The 22,240-nt window shown below is 39.8% G+C and overlaps 1 protein-coding gene across 1 annotated transcript; it reads right to left on the bottom strand.

Moving 5' to 3' along the window:
- Positions 1–420: 420 nt before the first annotated feature.
- On the bottom strand, positions 421–2,520 carry LOC129252885 (keratin, type II cytoskeletal 1). The gene is made up of 2 exons (XM_054891024.1): positions 2,429–2,520; positions 421–2,250 (listed from the first exon to the last, which is right to left on the bottom strand). The coding sequence occupies exons 1-2, from the start codon at positions 2,444–2,446 to the stop codon at positions 1,702–1,704; spliced, it is 567 nt and encodes a 188-aa protein (XP_054746999.1). The 5' UTR covers positions 2,447–2,520; the 3' UTR covers positions 421–1,701.
- Between the last annotated feature and the right edge of the window lie 19,720 nt (positions 2,521–22,240).

The raw sequence follows: 22,240 nt of genomic DNA, 5'->3' as shown, positions 1-22,240 counted from the left end.
TACTACTTTCTTTTCCTTCTTTCCTTCTTGACTAACTGTCCTTTTACTTTCCAGAGCTTTGAATACTGACACAATGAGCTTTTTAACTTGAGTGGTTTGTGAGTTGCCAATCTGTCAGTGCTTCTGGGCTCGCCTTTTTCAAATTTCAAATTTCATTTGGATTGTAACGAAATTACTGGTGTGCTGGTCGAAACTACTTGATATTTTACTATCTTAGATATGTTACAGTTAGAAGAGGTAACCTCTGCGTTTCACGGAGGGCGGCATTTCAGAATACTAACTAAGCTTGGCTAATTTGGTGATGGTCGGACCTGCTATTCTGTAGCTTTTTTTTACTTATCTTTTACCTGTTTTCCTTTACCGAAGTTTCATTGTTCGTGGTGCAAATGAAACACAGTGACAATTTAACGGTGACAAAATTTACTATTTTTTTATTGTTTTCATATTTTTTTGTTGTTTCCTTGTTTGTTTCATATACAAATAAAAACACTTACAAGCTAATGATGCGTTATAACATTTTTTGTTGTTTTTGCTGTTATTGTTGTTGTTGTTTACACAAACAAACAAAAAATTCAAAACTATTTACAAGAAAAATAAAAAATAAACTCAACAAAACACACCCACCAAAAAAGCTGGAAATGGGATGTATTTTCTTTTTGGTGAGTATGTTGAAACAGCTGGGGTCATATAGGACAGTGTGTTGAAAATACTGCGGAGATAGTGGGGAATGGGGCTATGAAAGAGCGAGATTGCGGGAAAAATGAAAACGAAATATCACTGACGGCCCACACCACCAAACACCACCTGCAAATGCACCGTCGCCACCAACGCCCACGGCAACGATAACGCCAACAACACCAAAGGCACATATAGGAAACCGTTGGATGGTTGCGGTGCAGTGCGTTGGTGCTGGTTGGATGGTTTTTGATTGGTTTTTGGTGTTGCAGTAGAATTGTAAGTTCCCTACAAATTGTTGTTGCACATTTTGCACAGGTCGCTGCAGAGCAAAGAGCGGTACAAGCATGCTGCTGCTTGTTGTTGTTACTGCTGTTGCTGTTGGTCCAACGTTGTTGCTGTTGGCAGGCTATGTGGATGAGGGCGGTTGTGGTTGGCGGTGCTGCGTGGATGCGGGCCACAGCACGAAATCGAAATAAGAAATTCTCGTAGAAGTGGTTATCTTCTACACGTCTCTATTTAACAAACTTTTTGAGACTATTAGCGACAGCAACGAGTGCGCAACAGTGTTTGTTTGAGTTGTTGGAGCTGGATTGTTGCTATTGCTAATGTCGTTTCATCCGTGATCATCGAATTATCCATTGAGTGGCGTTGTTGTGGTTTCTGGCATTGTTGTTGTTGTTCATTATCGTCATTTTCAAACCGCTTTCACTTTTAATTTCTACTTCTTCGTAATCAACGCTTCAAATCGCCTTCATTTTCGTTCATCTTCAATATTATCATCATCTTCATTTTCATTTTAAACTCCAATTTCATATATTTGGCAGCGTGTTGTTTGTTTGATTGATTGATTGTTTCATTAATTGCTCGTTGATTGTTGTATTGGTTGAGGATCGTGATCTACATTTCTTTTTGCTTGTCTTTTCTTTTTTCCACTTTTACTCATCTACTTGGTCATAGACACAAGGCGATTCGCTGCATATATCTAATATTTAAAGGTATTTAAATCGACACACATATCCTCCCCTAGAAGGGCGCACCATAGCTGCCACTTGGTCTCGATGGTGCACCATACGAGCCAGATGGAGCGCTTGGGTAGCCGCCAAAGTTACCACCTGCTTGCGTGCTCTGCTGTGCGAATTGCGCCACCTGAATGGCTTGACGCACACCCTCCAAATCAATGCCAACCACACGGCCGCCACCGCCACCACCGGGTGCACCATAAGACGATGATGGTGGACCATAAGAGCCGGATGGTGGACCGTACGAACCAGATGGGTAACCACCGCCGCCGCCACCGCCACCGCCGCCCGAGCTGGCTTTGCTCTCCTCGTTCAGCAGAATTTGGCGTACTTGTTCCAATAGTTGAGGATCAACATTTTGGCCCTCGGATGTCTGGAAGCCACCGCTGACAGCTTGATAGCCACCGCCGCCACCACCACCGAATGAGCCGCCACCAAAGCTACCGCCAAATGAGCCACCGCCGAACGAACCACCGCCACCGCCGCCTCTGGGATAATTATATCCTGATGGTGGTTCCGCAACGACCAGTGCTGCCAATGCAAACACCAAGAACTGCAAGTAAAAGGAATAGAAGAAACGCGATTAATCCTCGGTAAGAAGTTTATTGGGGCGCGTAACGTAGTTGTCGATGGATTTTGCGAAAATATCCTTTTTAATGCACTTTGTCTCATTTCGAAACAATTTAATTTTTCACTTTTGCTGCACTTGTGTTTTTGCTGTTAATACTTACCACGGAGAAGGAGTTCATAGTTGTGAGTTTTGTGTGGGGGAGAGAAGTAAAACTTAAATTAAAAAATTAAATTTAGTTGTTTGCTTGTAGGGAACCAACGACTGAATGCCTGGCAGTTGCCCAGTGCGGCCTCTTTATACTCACTCCACAAAGCCACTGCAATGCTTGTGACACGAGCACACACTACGTTGCTGTTGTTGTAGCGGCAGTCTGACTCCGTGCTGAGCGCATGCGTTGGAGACAAGCAGCGAGCGAAGCTACGAAGAGCAGTCAGACAAAACAACGATCAACTGACGAAATCGGCGTTCAACCAAAGCGTGTGACCCCACAAACATAAACACAAACACAGACACAAACAAACGAACAATCTTCAAAAGTCCGCGCAACAAGTAACAACCAGCCAAAAGTGATGCTCGACCTGTAATCATTTTTCGGCTTTTTTCGCCGCTTTGGGAGCTTCTGCTACACCGACAACCGACCGCTCAACTCAGCGGCGACAACTCGATTATTAAGGCAATGATCATGTTTTTCAGAATTATCATGAACGCCTTCATCGACGTCACTGAAGTGGAGTAGTTTAGTTCTCCACAGCTTTTGTGTGGATTGTTTTGAAAATTAGATCTCACAAACAAAATTTAAAAAATTCAACCTGGAGATAGCGCTCTTAACAATCTTGTTCCCCTTCTGATGGACTTGCAATTTGCACTTGCAACCAACGCAACATTTTTTTCTTTTAATTTTTGATGATTATCATTAACTGTTGCTGGGGCAGCTTTTATGTTCGCTGATTGTTGAAAATTTAACTGCAGTGTGTGGGTGTTATTGGAAAGTGAATGAAGATATTTTTGGGCCCTTGATAGTTTTCGACGGATGCAGCCATACAATTTTCCTACTCTTACAAGGTTTGTCGATCTACGTATGTATGCGCATTCATACATACAAGGATGTACATACATACATACATTTCTGAACTCACATTTTCTCGCATCTGCTTGCACTTTAATTAAAGTTTTTCTCATATTTTTATGCTGGTTAGGGTGTGAAAAATTGCACATCTACAAACCTGAAGTATTTCACACAAAAAGCAAAGAAAACACAGAAGTTTTACACACACACTGACATGCATATGTAAAATCAATAAGGAAATCATTGTGCAAGAGAACTGGTTTTTCATTTTGGGAAAGTTGTCGCGGTGCCTGTAATGAGAAGAGGTACATCTGGAAAATTAGTAATAATTGATTACTGTGAACTTAGACATAACGGCATGACACAGCCCACAGATAATTGCTGCCTGATATATAATATAAGATTACATATATATGAGGACGATCCTTACATCATAATTCGAAGAGAATCATCTGAAAGAGAATAATCAAAATGGATTTGTCAAAGGAGTTGTTTCTTAAGCTGGAAGACTTTTTTTCGATTTTTAAATTTTTCGCTGCACTTGCAACAACAATTTAAATAATGTATTTTGGGTTAATGATAGAAAAGAAAGATAAAAAATATAATACGTTTTATCAAAGCCCAACGAATTAGATGGATTGGGCACGTACTGCGCATGCCGAAAGAGCGAAATGCTAGGAAAGCTTTTATTTTAACACCAATTGGAGGAAGAAAAAGAGGACGCCCACGAAAGCGATGGTTAGATGACGTCGAATCAGATCTTAAGCAAATGAACGTACACAACTGGAGAGATGTAGCCATGGATAGAATAAAGTGGAGAAAAATTGTTGGTGAAGCTATGGTCCACCACGGACTGAGGCTAAGAAGAAGAAGAAGATAGAAAAGAAAATAAAAAGAATACAATTGTTTGCAAACAAAAAAATGTAAGCAAACCTCTTTGTAGAGGTCAGCTGAACACCTGATTCTGTCAAATTCAGGGAGACCAGAGCAGTGAAATGCGGACCTTCTGCATTCTCTCAACCAAGAACGTGCAGTTGAAAATTGGAGTAGGTGGTGTTGTCACATCAAATCCAATATTTGGTTCGTAAAGAAGCATCTTACAGAAGAACGCAACATAATTTCCTAATTGATTTGCCAAATATTTTTGTTGTACCGTTCGTAAATTTCTTTCGCTAATTAAACGCTTTCTTTTTGTTTTTTGGAAAGTAGTATAGGAACTCTTCAATATCAGTTGGACCTAGCCACCATTCTTTTTCTTCTTGATTAACGCGATAACCGCCTACGTGATTTTGGCGGAGTTTCTCGTGCTAACCGGTGCCAATTGGACACACCTAGGGAAGCCAAGTCATTCTCCATCTGATCTTTTCAACACAGAGGAGGTTTTCCTCTTTCTCTGCTACCACCAGCTGGTAGTGCATCGAATACTTTCAGATCCGGAGCGTTTGTATCCATTCGGACGACATGACCCAGCCAACGTAGCCGCTAGATCTTTATTCGTTGCGCTATGTCTATGTCGTCGTAAAGCTCATACAGCTCATCGTTCCATCCCCTGCGATATTCGGCGTTGCCAACGTGCAAAGGTCCAAAAATCTTCCGCAGAATCTTTCTCTCAAACACTCCAAGCGTCGCTTCATCGGATGTTGTCATCGTCCACGCTTCTGCGCCATACGTTAGGACGGGCATGATAAGAGCCTTGTAGAGTGTTAGTTTTGTTCGTCGAGAGAGGACTTTACTCCTCATTTGCCTACTCAGTCCAAAGTAGCACTTGTTGGCAAGAGAGATTCTACGCTGTGAATGCTAGTTCTTAGATAAACGAAGACTGTTGCAACCTCGAAATTATAACTGTCAACAGGGACGTGGGTGCCGATAAGCGAGTGCGCCGAGTGTATATTTCATCATGGAGGTACTTCGTCAAGTCCTCGTTCACCAGCAGACCATAGCCACCATTAGTTTACTCAATTTCAGTACGGCCGTACATTATAGATAATTGTTCTAATAAACGGATAGTGAAAAAGCTTAGGAGACGTACAACACGGTTGGGCCAGCCTGCCACACACCAGTACTTACTCCTCTCAAAGTTAGTTCACACGCAGTCATTAGACCGCTGAGCGCTAAAGTCATAAACCTTCAAGGGCATTGTTACAAGCACTCCTAATATCCGTCAAAACTACTTAAGAAGCTTAACACAAGAAGATAAATTTCTGATTTAACTATAGAATCCCTCAGACCGAATAAGACCACTTCATACTACTCTCCATTGCTACTTGCAGCGCGGTGAGACTCAGAGACATAGGAAGCTGGACAACAAGGCCGTACGGTCACAGCAAGATCCTCCTACAGGGACCCCCGCTGCTCAAAAACGGATCAGACTACACAGTCCCCGACCTCAACTTCAAGAAAGGCTTTACGGTACGTTTTCCACCGAGAGCCGAGTGGAGCAAAGGAGAGGTGATTGGAAGACACGATATCGAAATTTATACCGATGGTTCTAAGATGAACAGTGGTGTGGGAGCTGACTTCCATTCGGAGCCACTCAACCTATCTCAATCAATTCGTCTTCCTGATTATGCCACCGTGTTCCAGGCAGAACTTTTAGCGATCAGAGAAGCATGCCAATCCCTAGAACTCTACAAGGTAGTTGGTGCAAGAGTAGCTATCTTCTCAGACAGTCAAGCAGCTATTAAGGCCTTAGACTCCAACTACATTTCATCCAAACTGGTCCTACAGTGTAGAGAGGAGCTAAAACTGCTCAGCCATTGGCTTGAAATTACCCTGATATGGGTTCCCGGTCATAGGAACATACGGGGCAATGAGATAGCGGATGAGCTAGCAAGAAAGGGCTCGACACTAGACTGACCTGCTAGGATGTTCTCGGCCAAACATTTCACGTATCACTGCAACCCTTACAGGACATTGGAAAGTAGGGGATCATGCAGCTAGACTCAATCTACCCTTCAATCCTATCTGAAGAAGCTGTCAAGCGGAAGGGGCGAAGGAAAGTGTGTTCCGCTATTTATGTGAATGTCCGGGACTAGCCAGGGCACGACTCCGACCCTTCGGTAAGCCTTTTCTACAGCAAATTAAGGAGATCTCAGTCATCGAGATAAAGGATTTCCTCCTATACTTGGAACTCACTAAATGGATCTGACTTGGAAAAAAAAAAACATATCATCACGACATAGTGGTAGTAAAACGGTGCTGGTCACTAATTAGGAGCATTTCAGCTCAGAAATGTTCAACCACATCAACCACATTCAACCACAACAACAACAACAACTCTCCATTGCTTAAAGTGAGCTAAAACGCTGATGGAACATTTCTTTCAGCTCGTCGAAGATGGGGAAAGGGACCCACCAATAAGATTTTTAGAAACCTTGAGTGCACGTTTTGGTGTTTAGCTCAGCATTTTCTTTCAGTCAGTGATCCCAAATATTCTAGTTTCCCATTATAGATTGCCAAGCTGCAAATAGATAGCATGTATGATATTATGTGGGCTTTAGGTTAGATTAGGTTGAAGCGGTTGTCCCCTATGGGACACCCTCGGGCTTATAGCCATTTGTACTGCCGCGTGGGGAATTTGTCCTTATCTCTCCTAAAGCCAGCGTATACTTTTCAAAAATTTTAGAATATGCCGCACTTCCACAGTACTGAGATCTTGCAGCTCATTAAAAAATTGCCTGCCTAAAAAGGTAAACTCACAACTAGCTAGAGCAGGATGTGCCATTGGAGGTGCGCGATCGTCTCTTCCTCTTCCTTATCTAGACAGTTATAACGAAAACCAGTGTTGTAAGACTATTATGTGGGCTTTGGTATGTATAAAATTTACACCATCTTAGTTACGTTGCAGACGCTTAGTGGACATAAGCTCGAGGTAATAAACAGCTTCGGGACGTCGCTAATTGTATGTAGCCCAATTTCATTTTAAAAAGGAAGGTAACCTGATGAACTTTGAATTTATAAATCTGTTATCTTAAAACGATTAGTAACTTCATTTAATTCTAGTAGATCTCAGCACATGTTCTAAATCACGAGATGGAGAAATACATGACCAAAGGAAGAACAGTCATGGGCAAATACCCTACGGTTCGTACGGTAGGGCTACGGTGGCTCTGTAGTAAAAGTGCCTAAATTTCATCAGGTAAATAATACCAACGATTAACGGTTACTCGCTTCAGTTGTACATAATTCAACTTCGCTTCCTTCGTAAGCTCACACTGTGTGCATTTCCAGGAAACCAATTGTTCGTGCAGCATTACACGCAGCTACAGCAAATCAACAAACAACCCAGCGACCCATTCAAAGGCCCAATAACTACGATTGGTTTGCCATCAAACAAATAAGATATGGAAAAGGTGATGCCGCTATCGACGTCGGCCCAGACAAGACGCTGGAACGTAATGTGATTGTACTACTTTTCAATTCAATTATCAACTTAAAGTTCCAACGACTCGAAATGGCAAATAAATATTACATAAGAATACAGGAAATAAGCGATGATACGACGAAACGATGCAATGCGACGCCAGCGAGACGCCACGGACATCGTTTGACGACATGGAAAAAAGTGCAACAGAGACGACAGAAATCACCTGCAGCAATGGTAATACTAGTTGCAGCAACAACTAATAATAGTTGCAACAGCAACTGGCATGGCGAGTATGCAACAACAGTGGAGTATGAAAGGTTTGTGCTTGTAATCGGCCGCATCGCCACACTGATGATTTTTACTGTTTCCTATGCCGCAAAGTCTCGTCTCGTCTTGCCGGGTTGCTGTAGCAATAACAATTCAGTGCCTGTTGCTAGCCGTGTCTGCTTGCTTGCCAACTGTTGCGCCGCGCTCTTACTTGCCGTCTGTTCAATTGTGACGTGCGACGGTACGTAAAAGTTGTTGGGCCACTTGAAAATATAGTAATGAACAGCTGACAGTCAGGTGGTGATGATGATACAGGCGATGGCCTAAGTTGTGCTCCCTGTTTATGCATGAAGATGACAACAACATGGTAAATTTTCGCTACCTGCCAGAGGAGTAAGAAAAAATGAAAAATTTAACTAAGAGTGCCTTTTATGGCAGCTCGTTTGCACAAGAAAGTGGTAAAGTTGCAAAAATTCAAAAATTCATAGAAAATCAGAAATGTTGCCAAAGCAAACGCAAGTGGGGGCACTAAAAAAATAGTAATTAAATAGTAAAATCTTTCATATCGTTTTGTTTTTATTAGAATATTTTTGGTAATTGAGGATCCAACGTGCGCAGCTTACTTTCCTTTCATTCTTAAAAATGGTTGTTTTTTATTTTACATTAAATTGAGATGGTGAAACGGGCGGAAAAGTTATGTAATATGCAAATATTTATATACATACATGAAAAATGTCGCAATAGTCTTAAAATATAAAGGCTTTAAAATAAAATGAAATACGAAGTTTTATCCTAAACGGATTCATATTATTTTAGTCAAGAATTTAACTTTTGTAAAAATCATTCCTATATTTTTGTGTATTAGTCAACAAATACAATGTTATTTATTTATTTATTATTTAGTTTATGATCACAAGTTTCTTACAGACCAATTACAATGAAAAGTATTGGTTTGGGAAATAAGTTCGTAGCGTTTTTACCGAAGGCTTTTATCTAAACAAAAAATAATAATTACATCAATAAGTTAATCAACTATATATTCACCGTTTTCGACCAATTTGTTGTTGCCGTTCCGCCAAAAATCATCCAAAAAAGTTGTTGAGCCAGTTTTTAAGGACCTCCTTGGATGAAGCTTGACTCTCGGCTATGGCGTGTCTCCTGGAGTCACCCACTCCTTTCTTTGCTTCATATTGATGAATAGGCACCATTTCTCATCTCCCGTGACGATTCTGTTTATGACCTTGAGTTGCTTGATGGTGGACGAGATGCTGAGAAGTAATTTAAAGGCGACTTTCTTTGTTTTGTTTTATTGTTGAGCTCGTGAGCCATAGAGGCTCCCAGTTTTTCGGTTAATCCCATTTAATGAAGGTGATTGAGCATCGTTTTATGACCGCAGTCCACTTTCTCCGCCAATTGACGACTGATTTGGCGACCGTGCTCCTTCAAAAGTGATTTGACTCATCTGGTGATTTGACTCAACGAGGATTGCACTGTGGTATATTGAAATTATCAATCAATCAAACCAGCCAGCGGGAGGTTTAAATTTAATCCCTGTTCTAAACTAAAAAACAGGTACCAATTCGATTATGATTAAAAAAACTATGATTAAAAAAATGATAGAAAGCGCAGAAAATTGGCAAATTATTCGCACGTATATAGAGCGAGTTCTACGTGCCAAAAAACTTGACATGGACAGAGATCCTAATATACTTGACTAGAAGATTAACCGACAACATGAAGCCCCGCAGATAGAGACAAAAGAAGACGAGCCTATAGCATGAATGCTGGCTACAAATATGGTGGACCCAGACGTGGGTGAATTAGAATTCGGTCCTTTTCATGGACGCCGTTCTGGGCCCTCCCGAAGTAATGTACAAATCAGTTCCGGGAGGGGAGTCTCCCCAGGAGAGGAGGAGGGACTGTTTTAGTGGCCACACCACACGACGCAGTAGACGACGGTCGCTGTAAGTGCGAAGGCATTTTGAACCCTACCTCACCCACCAAAAAAAAAAAAAAAAAATTATGGCTATGCGTCAATGTATATACGAGGGCGGCTCAATAAATACTCATGTTTGATGACAGAGGGCGTTCCTGAGGGAAGTTGGCTGCCATCTATCAAACGACGGCAAAACAAATTTCACACCGATTGATAGGTTAGTTTGGATTTGGCAGCCATTCGAGTAAGAGGTGTTTCGTGATGTTCGCTAAGATGGAAAAAGAGCAGTATCATTTGGTAATTTGCTTTTGTTTTTGGATGGGAAAAAATGGGAGGAGATAAAAGCAAAGTTGGATGCTGTATATGGATCCGTTTTTGATGAGGGGCAACCAGGGGCAACTCAGTAACCGCCTGCTGGGCGTGGTTACTGAGGAAATCATTCAAAAAGTCCACGACATGATTTTCGCTAATCACCGAACGAAAGTGCGCGAAGTAACAGGGGCCATAGGCGTGTCGACCGGAACGGCAATTAATATTTTACATGATAAGTATTTTCGGTTCGATGGGTACCGCGATTGCTCACGGTGGACAACAAGCTGATGCGGTTGTTAACTTCGAAGCAGTGTTTGGAGCTATTTAAGCTAGATCCGAAGCAATTTTTGCGTCGAGTTATCAGTGTTGATGAAACCTGGATTCATCATTACATACCAGAAACGAAGCGACTATCAAAACAATGTATTTCCCCCCGTGAATCTGCCCCAAAGAAGGCCTTAGACAGTCCTATTGGCAGGAAAGGTCATGGCGACGATTTTTTGGGATGCGATAGGCGGTATCCTCATGGATTTTTTAGAAAAAGAACGATCGATCACTGGACAATACTACAGTGAGTTATTGGACCGTCTTCACAAAATATTTGAGGAGACACGGTCGCATTTGGCAAATAAAAAGGTGCCACGATAACGCACCAGCAGTTTCATCCGGAGTTGTCGCCGCCAAACTGCATGAATTGCGTTATAAATTGCTGCCGCACCCCCCGTATTCACCCGATCTGGCTTACTGCGACTTTTTCTTGTTCCCTAACATGAAGAAATGGCTCGCTGGAAAACGGGGAAAAATTTAGTTCAAACGAGCAAGTCATCGCCGAGACAGAGGCGTATTTTGGAGAGTTTGACAAATCCTATTTTTTTGGAGGGGGGGTAAGGGATAAACGCTAAAAAAAAAAACACTTTTTTCATGAATTTATTGTAGCGAAACGGTTCAAGTCAGTTTATTAAAAGTTGTTGCATATTATAAAGTAACATTTCAAGAATATTTGATTAAATTTTCATGTAAAAATATTGCAAAATGAGCGAATGAGAGCACATTTACGTAGACGTCTTTTCAAAAATACATTTTGCAGTAGTCAGCATATCTCAGCGTAGAATCATCTGAAATCAAAAAAATCGAATAATTTAGTTAAAGTATGAGGTAAACTTCCCCCCAACGTTTATTTTGACGATTTATTTGCATTTTCAGCCATTTGGTAGTCGTTTGAAGTAAAAAGTGATTTTTGACGAAAAAATGCCGCCATTTTGTAGGTGTAAAACCACCTTAATATAAAAAAAAATGGCAAAAAAAAACGTTAAGAGGAGGTTTTTTATATGTAAAATATGTGTGCAAAATTTCAAAAGGATCGGTTGAGTAGTTTTCAAATGCCAATGACTACGCACTTTAAAAAAAAAGGTTCGAGAAAACCGCGTTTAAAGTTTGTAACGGACTACGCACGCAACTGCTGCGTCTCGGCAGATTTTTGAGGCGGCTCGGCTTTATGCTCTATAACTTAAAAAGTTTTGCTCGGATTGACTTAAAATTTTAACACGGTATTTTTGAAATGTTTTACTACAATAACATGCAAAAAAAAAAAAAAAACGATTTTTATCCCTTACCATCTGCTCTGATACCATAAAATTTGCACACAATACAACACATTTCGGCGCGCGTTGGCGGCATAATTACATTTGCCAGTGCTGGCTTCAGTTCAGTTGAGAGTATTATGTCAAATTGACATGCTAACCACATTTCTCAAGCCAAGTCATCCAACTGTCAAGTGAATGCGAGGCACTAAGAAGAAGTGGCAGAAGTGCAAGGGTGCAAAGTAAAAGCCGCCTGCCCAACCGTCTTTTGTCATCTCTACAACATGAATAATAACAACAACAAAGCGCATACCATAAAAGATGCAAAACCCAAAGTAACAAAAGAAATTACATTTAGTAAACAAAAATCTCAAATCTTATTGGTGGCAAGACGCCAGACCATAGTTGAACGGCTGGCAAGTGACTCTGAAAGTCCATTCCATGCTTGAAATGTTGTGTGCACAAAAAACATTGGCGCTCATACTTTCGCAAAGCGTCCAACCAGCATTTGCACAAAAAAGAAATAATACCAACGCAATTGCATACACAAAAAATCGTTTTAAGATTTATATTTCAGCTACTTTCGGTTTTCATTGCATCAATTTGAATTATAATTCCCCCCCCCCTCTACTGAGCTTTTCTACAGTTACATTCTTCACAGTGGCATCTTCAGCACCATGACAAAAACTTCAACTTAAACTTCAAATCTTGCGTTACAATTTCAACTTCATTATACCACACTTTGACAAGAGGGCTGTCAGACGCGCTGTGTTGTAGTGAAGCACTTAAAGGGCGAGGTCAACCTTCACGCTTTTCCCAAGTGTTTTTGACTGCCAGTTTTCAAAATATTCGGCCAAATAATTGCCTTATTTGGCTATAATTAGTGTTGCTACAATTGCCGTCGCACCGTTGCACAGTGCGGCCGATTCCCAAAAAGCTGGCCAAAAGTCGAAAAAAAAAAGTTTCTAGATAGAGTTTTTTTGTCTTTGGGTTGGCTACAGTAATGCCTTGAGTAGTGAAAACCGTTCATAGCAACGTCCTGTACCCTAAGTATCCTCTGTATTTTCAGTCGCAACGTGGCCTTCGTTTGAGCATCGTATTACTGTCGATGAATAGTGAAAGTTGTACACATTTGAAAGATTTTGTAATGGAGTAAATTGAACAAAAGCAAATGGAATCATCTTCGGAAGGTTAGTAAAATACGAGAAATCTTTAGTACATATCAATACCTCGACACATCGACACAAAATTTTTAGCTGCAGCAATACGTAGATACATTTTTTGCAATTTTTTTTATAAAATTTGAGTTTTCAAACTGTATAGTAATACAACGCCGTCATATGCTGCTTTGAAACCTATTAAAGGTTACTCAAAAAAGTAATGGTTACTGAATAAAACAAGATTCAGCTGCTACCACTTGCTACCTTGCGACTCCGAAAACATATAAATTTACATGCATCTTGATTATGTTCTTGAATATACGCTATTTCACGTGAGGGGGTGGCCAATAGGGGTGGAAGGGGGTGGATTTTCAAAATTTTAAGATCAAATTCGTAATCAGCGACCCCGACAACCCCCGAGTAAGAAATTTTGAATCAATTACTTAATTTTTTGAATTTTGGCCAGCTTTTCGGGAATCGGCCGCACTGTGCGTTGCAACAACTTTTTCTACCATATTTTTTGTTTGTTTTTGTGGTCAGTATCGGTTTATCATCTCACTGGTTAAACTATACGAGCATGATGGGGGTATTCACGCTTATGAATTTCGCTGAAATGCAATAATAATAATTTTGAATTAAGAATAAAACCGGTTTTTTCGTTTATGGCGGATATATTTGCAGTTTATTTTTGAACTCATATTTCTCAAAGTATATTAAACCAAGTGGCCGCCGCAGCTGAATGATTGGCGCGTGACTACCATTCGGAAGAGCACAGACTCGAAACCTGTATGTCCACGAAACACCTATTGATAAAAAAAGTGTTTTCTAATGGCGGCCGCTCCTCTATTTTGTATGGATATAGAGGAGGAGGTAAATGGAATCGCAATGGAATAGGTCAAGTTACATTTACACAAACGAGAAAAATGACGAAACATTTATCAAATTCATGAAAGATTTGTTCAATTTCGATTGTGCATCAGACGTTAATAAGTCAACAACACTGAGAGGCAACATCATTGATTTGCCTTTTTCAAGACACATTACCCTCGAAACACTTCCTTTGATTTCCTACTTTTCCTATCATCGTCCTATTCTCAACGGAGAAATAGTTCATTACCATGCACACAGGAAGAAGGCATATGCAAATACAAATATTTGAATTTATATACATACATATGCACATATACATACATATATATGCTCACTCAATTAGGAGAGAGCCAGATGTGGAAAGTTGCCGAACGCGGGTGCCGATTGTGCCTCTTTGTCGTTCGTTCCGCGCTCTAGCTTGCAGTTCAATCAAGTTAACGGCGCATAGGCAAGATAACGCCGCATGAGCAAGATAACGCCGCATGAGCAAGATAACGACACATGAGCAAGATAAAGACGCATTTTTTGGAGCGTGCAGCCGGCTACATCGAATTATAAGACGTTATCACGTCAAAATATCCGCCGTTCGGAATCGGCTTAAAACTGTAGGTCCCTTCATTTGTGGAAAAATATCAAGACACGCACCACAAATAGGCAAATGAGCTCGGCCAAACACCCAATAAAGGGTGTAAGCGTTAAGTGAAAAGGACAATAGTTTTGTTAGACATTTGGTAGTAGCAAATTTATTTTAAATTTGTAAAACACAAAAAATTTATTCAATCGCACCAAACATTTTTCGCGGCTTCTGAATTGATATCGGATGAACTTTTTAAGCAAATTAACCTTTTCGTAGACTGTGTTTACTCTGTACAGAGCGCCATCAAATTCCCAAGCACTTTTTGCCATGATAAAGCTCATACGTCTGACTGCAAGAGCTTTCCTGTCATATACCAGCCCGTAGTTAAAGTAATTCAGAAGGTGTGCCTAAGGTCAGACCGTTAACTGGCTCTCAGCGAATTTGAAAGAATCACCTGATTGGCGGACGACACAGGAATCATGACAGCGATTTTTTGCGAATAAACTGAGATTGTGTTGATGATATACGAAAAAAATTAACACAGCATCCGATCATGCTGCTTCGATAATAAGCACCGAAACCCTCTCATTCCGTGTGAGAGGAACTCGTTTCAATAGTTGATAGTCGAAATGGAGGGTTGTAGAAATAAAACAATGATAACTATATTTTTTGTGTTTCTTACTTTTGTGTTTCAATTGTGGATAAGTTTCGATTTTTGAATTTTTTGTTTATTAATGTATTTTATTTTGATTGTGCGTATTTCTGTTGTATTTTCCTGTATACGGGTGGTATAAATTTGCTGGGGAACCGCGCACTATCCTCAATGGTCGTGTAAAAACTGAAAATTCCTAATTTTTGTTTAAAAAATACCCATTCAATATTGCTTCCGGTGTGGCATTACAAACGAATGTTATAAAAAATTCACATTATGACAGTGCTCTATCGAGAGAAAAACAGTTTCCCATCTTGTCTTCTGTGGTCTGAACGATGACTGATTGGACGAGTGTGTGAATACGTATGAAATGAGCGGTCAGAATTCTGCTGCCGTGTACCCGGTGACGTGTAAGCGGAAGTTTACTTCCTCAATTTCTTTTTTTCACCATAGCTGCAGGCCAAATCTGGTAATCTATCATCCTTGATACCAGACAGAACGTCTTCTATGGTCCCGCTTCTGGAGACCCATCGTCAACAGCACTTCATAAGTCCAAAATGGTAAGCAAGCTTTTCAGCTGCGTAAGCATACATATATTGTTTTTAGCCACAGATAAACAATACAACCTAATAAAAAGAAACTTCAACTTTATTACTGACCGAACCGTGCTCCAGATCAATTATTTAGTAAGTACCATATTAGATTTTTCTTTTGCTTGAGTGGCACTATAACCTGCCTATTAATTGGATAAACGAACGTCTTGACCTAAGTGAACCCGTTGTGTTTTCATTTGCTAAACCATAAAACCCTCGTACGCACACATACCTCTTGTGGTTCACCGTACCATACAGGTACAAATCCAAAAGAGGGTTAATGCAAAGAAATTGCATATAAATTGTTTATGTTTTAAGTGTCAAATAAGCGTAAGTCAGCTTTTGATTTTAGTACACTTTGGTAATTTTTATTGTTCTTTTGTTTGTTTACAGAAAAGTTTGAGAAATCCACAAGCAAATCTACTACACTTTGTAATTTTTTTACTCCATGCCACAGCAGTATTATTTTCTGTAGAAAAACAGGCAATGGAAACAAATGCATGCTGAAAATATTGTAAAGTGGAACTGTTGAGAGGCACTTTGAGTACTTTTGACTTTTGCAAAGTATTGTATTTAGTTTCGCACTCTCATTTCCGTTGTTGATTTTGGTTTTATTTTTTTGGTCAAATAAATAAGAAATCAAAAAACAATGAATAAATAAAAAAATTAGAAAATTTATTTTACAAAATAATACCATAAATAAATTTTTATAAAATATTTATTTTTTTCCCCGACGTAAAACCATGTAAATTCCAGGAAAAAATATTTTATGTAAATAGTAGATATAGTTGGACGCAAATACTGCCAAAGAATAATTGCTTCACACAGGCGATTTAGGTAAAAGTAAAAAACTTTATACCAGTTTTCTTCCACAGGCACATGGTATTTGCACAACTGTTTCAGGTTTCAGTATTCTATTCTTTTAGAAGGTATACAGATTTGAAATAAATCCCACATAAAAATTTGAAATACATTTTTTATATTTATAATTCCATATATATTTTCATATTAAGGACCTCTTTGGAGGAAGATCCGGCTGGACTCTCGTATCTGCTGGAGTCACCCACTCCTTTCTTTGCTTCATATTGATGTATAGGCACCATTTCTCATCTCCCGTGACGATTTTGTTTATGACCTCGAGTTGTTCGATGAGAAGAAATTTAAAGGCGACTTTCTTTGTGTTTCTCGTTGAGCTCGTGAGGCACCCAAGCTCCTAATTTTTCGGTAAATTCTATTGAATGAAGGTGATTGCGAATCGTTTTATAATCGCAGCTCATTTTTTCCTCTAAATCACGACTGGTGTGTCGACCGTTCTCCTTCAAAAGTGATTTCTTCCTCGAATTCAGAAGGTCTTCCGCTGCGAGACTTGTGATCGACGTGAAAGTCACCATTTTTGAGCTTTGCAAACCATTTCCATGCTGTAGAGCTTTACCAACTCTTTTTCGCAAGCCCCTCTTGCAACCAGTTTTTTATCATAAAGAAAAAATCGAACTCCAATGTAACAGTGAATGGCGAACGCTATCGCACTATGATAAACGACTTTTTGATGGTGGAAATTAAAGCCTGTGATCTCCACAACATTTGGTTCCAACAAGATGGCGGACGGTGTTACTTGCAACAACAATGGATTTACTGTGTCGTTGTGTCGATGAGCAATTCATCTCTTGTCTCTGACCAGTGGATTGGGCACCAAGATCTTTGGACTTTTATCTGTGGGGGTATATAAAGTCTAAATGCTTTGTGGATAAACCAGCTTCGATGGAGGTATTGGAAGCCAACATTACTAAAGGAGATACCGGCCGTAGTTTTCCAGCGAGTTATTCAAAATTGGTGTTTACGAATGGTCGAGTTACGACGTGGTTGCAGCCAACATTTAAAAGGGGTTATCTTTAAAAAATAAATGTCATGAATGGTTCTATACAAAAATAGCAAAGATTGCCCAATCAGTTAGAATTTTCGTTGTTTTATTTCAATTTAAAATTCGATTTCTCTTAATTAATCACCCTTTAATAACAGCAAATGTATACCTACGTTTTGTTGTTGTATTGTATTGTCGTGCTAAATTGCAAAGCCAATGATGCCAGATTTTTTGCACCCAATTGTGAACTGCGCTATTTACTTTTGTAACTTAGCATTTTTTCCTCACTGTTCCAGTTACATCAAACTGTTCGCACTGTAAGCTACAGTTGTTATCAAAATAAAAAAAAAAATTCTTCACTTCACTCGCATTCCAAAATGAAAGTCAATACTTGACACTTGACTTCAATGACAACTTGTTAGTGCCATTCCATTTCAGTGCATTGTCATGGCTTTTCGTAAATGCTGTGATTCGCTGTATCAAATGTTTCATCTTGATTACATGCATACCCATTTTTACACTTACTTATACGAGTGTGTATGCTAAAGCAAATATATACATATAATTGGAAAGGGAAATCCTCAAGCTGATGCCAGTATTGAGTTACGAATACTTTGGCCAAGCTCATTAAAGTGAATGGAGGGAAAATATTCAAATACCGAAAGGTGGCTTACGCACACTTACGTATACGCATTGTACAGAAAAACAAATCAAAACACTATTCTTCTTCCAATTTTTTTGACAGGCACCCTAAGAGTGAGTTTGGCAGACGCTTAAGTGCCTTTTTTCTGGGATGACATCCGTGAAGAGAAAACTCTCCTAAGTATTTCCATACCGGCTATAGTCGGCAATATGCACGACTTGTGGCCTTACAGCTACACCTACGTACTAAACACCTCTCCTCAATCTCTCCACTCTCCGCGCGGGACTGCCAGAAAAGTATTACCTCACGGGGCTGGTTAGATCATAGACTGTATGCGCACAGATTCGCTCCAGTTATCAGTTATTTCAGCATGAAATCTATAATATTTTCTCCGTTTATTATGTAACAGCTTGCGGAAGTATAGCATCTTCTCCGTGCAGAGTGGGCAATTTGGGGAATTGTCATGGTCGAATCTATGGAGGTATTTTCGAAATACTCTGTGCGCTGAAAGGAATTGGGATAGGTGGAAGTTTGTTTCCCCATAGTTCCCTTCTAAGCAGGGCACAAAAAATGGGTATTAGCCCATGTGTCCGTCTACCTTTCGGTTATCTGTTCCATCGGTCTTATCAGTGGGTGATCGAACGACGCCTTTCTTCTTCTGCAACATCTTTACGCCTTGCTCTACCGTCGTGTTCGGATAGCCTTATATACACTCTTTGCATTTCTTTCACAAATGTGAAAATGTCTACGGGGACTAGTCCTGTAATAATGAAGGACGCGTGATAAGGATAAGGCAGCTCGGTGTGCAATCGTGCGAGTGCTTCGTCCTTTTGCTTTAGCGTATTGGCAGGGTTGCTAAGCCAAATTAGAATATTCATGGTAACATAAAGGCAATAGGATATCGGCAAAAAACAAAAGAAATACAAATGAATATATTTGACTTGAATAATTTAAATATATAAAAAATATTTGTAATATATTTCTTAGCTATTATAATGCTTTTTTATTGTGAAATATCTAAATTTTTACGATAATTTTCAAACTTTTTGATACGATTTTCTATAAAATTTAATCATTTTTTATGCAACCATGTTGCACAAAAGAGCCTTTTGGAATCAGGTGATCTCAGCTGTGAGCATTTTTTGACGACCAATTGAGAGTGTTTTTATTTGTGGATCTGTAATAAGAAAAAGAAACATCGTGAATATGTGGCTGCTGAAGAGAAGGTGACTAAACAGTTCTTTATTGACTTCATGGTCTGGCGGCGGAAACGCATTTTTCGAGTGCGGACCGAACTCGCCGCGAACGGCTGAACCTTTGAAACACGTTAAGTTTACCGCTCTGCTTCGCTGCTCAAATCGAATGATTATTTATTTCCGTATTCGAGTATTGTTCAACGGCATTTTTCTTCACCGAACGGTACTCACTTAGCGAGTGATTCACAAGAGATTCTTATTGGCTAATAGGCTACATATAAATATGTCTTAAGGTCTAGCTACAATAAATCTTAAGGCCCAGTTACATCAAATATTTAACATTTAATTCTTAAGGTTTAGTTATATGCATGTAAGTGGGTGCCTGACTCTCACACCTTGCACCACGACAATGCATCCTCGTTCACTGCGCATGCGTTTTTGGCGAAACAAGTATTCCAACACTGCCGCACCCACCTAAAGAAACCGACATCGCTCCTTTATAGGAGGTCAAGCAAGCTGTAATCGCGATGCTGAAAGGATCTTCGAATGTTTACCAAGAGTGCTGCCAACAGTGGCCGAAGTTTATATATGACAATGAAGAATCTATGTAGTTCAGTTCAATGTTTTGTCAGATGTAACTGGTTCTGATTTCTTTTTCCTGCTAAAAAGTTTTATCGAATATTTATTGGACTAGTTGATCAAGTCCTCTCTCGACGAACAAAACTAACACTCTACAAGGCTCTCATTATGCCCGTCCTACGTATGGCGCAGAAGCGTGGACGATGACAACATCCGATGAAGCGAAGCTTGGAGTGTTTGAGAAAAAGATTCTGCGGAAGAGTTTTGGGCCTTTCTACGTTGGCAACGGCGAATATCGTAGGCGATGGAACGTTAAAGCTTTACGACGACATAGACATAGCGCAGCGAATAAAGATCCAGTGGCTACGCTGGCTGGGTCATGTCGTCCGAATGGATACAAGCGATACGGCTCTGAAAGTATTCGATGCGGTACCAGCTGGTGATAGCAAAGGTAGAGGAAGGCCTTCTCTGCGTTGGAAAGATCAGATGGAGAAGGACTTGGCTTCACTTGGTGTATCCAACGAGCGCGTAAGCGGTTATCGCGCCATTTCGTGGTGTTATCCCCTAGGTTTATGTCACCTTCGATCAGTAACTGATTTTTATGACCAGCTCTTTTATGGTGGAAATCGATTCGAAGTTTCACCTTTGTTTGCTGAGTTGCAACGATTATTGGATTTTATGTAACATTTTGATATTTTATGGAACAACTGCAACATATTTGTGTACCATAAGTGCATTGAACTACGGCGTTGACCATATCAGTTTGTGTGCATCGATTTATCATAAGTTTTCTTTCCTTGAGCGATTACTCATTAGTGATGAATTCGAAAAAAATTAAATTTACTCACCTGCTCATGAATATAAATAGTAGGAAAAATAAAAACACATCTAATGACTTTTCTTTTTACGCCCATTCATTGCCAGAAACGACAAGGAAATAGCAACAACTGCTCATAAAACAAAAAGTCATAATAACAAACGCTGCCAAAATGCCGCGGTTTTGAGTACTTAAAATTGTTTGTTTTTCAACATTTTCATTGCGTTGGCCGCGTTGACCCAGTTAATGTGTGTTAATGTATAACAAAAATATGTATCAACACTTCAGTAGAAGCAATCAGAAATGTACGAGTACTTATGTATACACAACAACAACCCATAGGCCGAAGATTAACTGCCTCCATTGAAGAACGAGTAGCAGCTAGTAACTTTTGTACGCACATTTGTGATGATAGACACACACACATACACATACAAGTGTACATGGCCAACACTCTACGACCAGCTGTTTGGAGTTGGGGGCAGAAATGGCGCCACTGACCCACTGTACTACAGTGTGTACGTGCTAATGATCGTTGGCATATTAGGCCAGGTGATGAAAAACGAAAAAAATACAAAAAAAACAAAAAACAAATACGAATAAAATTAATAGCCTAAAACAATAACAACATTTGGATGCTTTATAAACGGAGCAATAATAATTTTGTGTGAGACAAATGCCACGCAGCGAATTATTCATTTCAACGTAATGGAGTCGTGTGTGAAAAAATAAACAACAGAAAGAAAAAAGTAAAATGAAAATAGAGATAAGTTGGTGAAACAAGTGCGAAAATTGGCAAAGCCTTCTTCACTATAACACTTAAGTGGGTTTATGGCTCCCAATTGCTACCGAAATGCGAGGCTTTAATGGTGTTTTCCACTTGTTGCTACTTCAACACTGTTTGGTTCAATTTTACGTTTTAATATAGGCTGTCCAAGAAATACTTTGTATGAAATCTGAAGAAAGAAACGCAAAGTGTACACAGCCTAAGAGTTCTGCTGCTTTGTTACAACGAAGTGGATAACCACTTGCCACCACTATGGATCACCCACTGATTCGACGCACGCCACTCCAACTTGACGAAGTGGAGGCGATACTTAAGTAACCGAAACCCAAAGGGACAGTCAATAAATGAACAACTGAAATCATGGCGGCCGCTGCAGAAAAATAACTTCATAACTTCCAGGCTCTGTAGGGTGGAAGAAGAAATCGCCAAACATATGTATGTTGGCATCGTGCCCAAGCACTGATACAATCGAGGCAAAAATACCTGAGTAAATCTAATTTTACCAAGGGAAGAAATAACACTTAATAGAATAGGACAAACATTAAAAATGATTGAAGAAGTTGGGTTCAGAGAAATACATACTATGAATCCATGAAGTGGGCACAATAGATCCTTGAGATGGGTGTGCCCTCATGTCGTCATAATAATAATAATGTAGTCGCTTGTATGGCTATTTGAGCTATGCAATAAGTTAAAAGCTGATATCGCAATGA

The sequence above is a fragment of the Anastrepha obliqua genome, chromosome 1 (genome assembly GCF_027943255.1).
Source record: "Anastrepha obliqua isolate idAnaObli1 chromosome 1, idAnaObli1_1.0, whole genome shotgun sequence".
NCBI classification, from domain to species: Eukaryota; Metazoa; Arthropoda; class Insecta; order Diptera; family Tephritidae; genus Anastrepha; species Anastrepha obliqua.
This window is presented reverse-complemented; position numbering and strand designations above follow the sequence as displayed.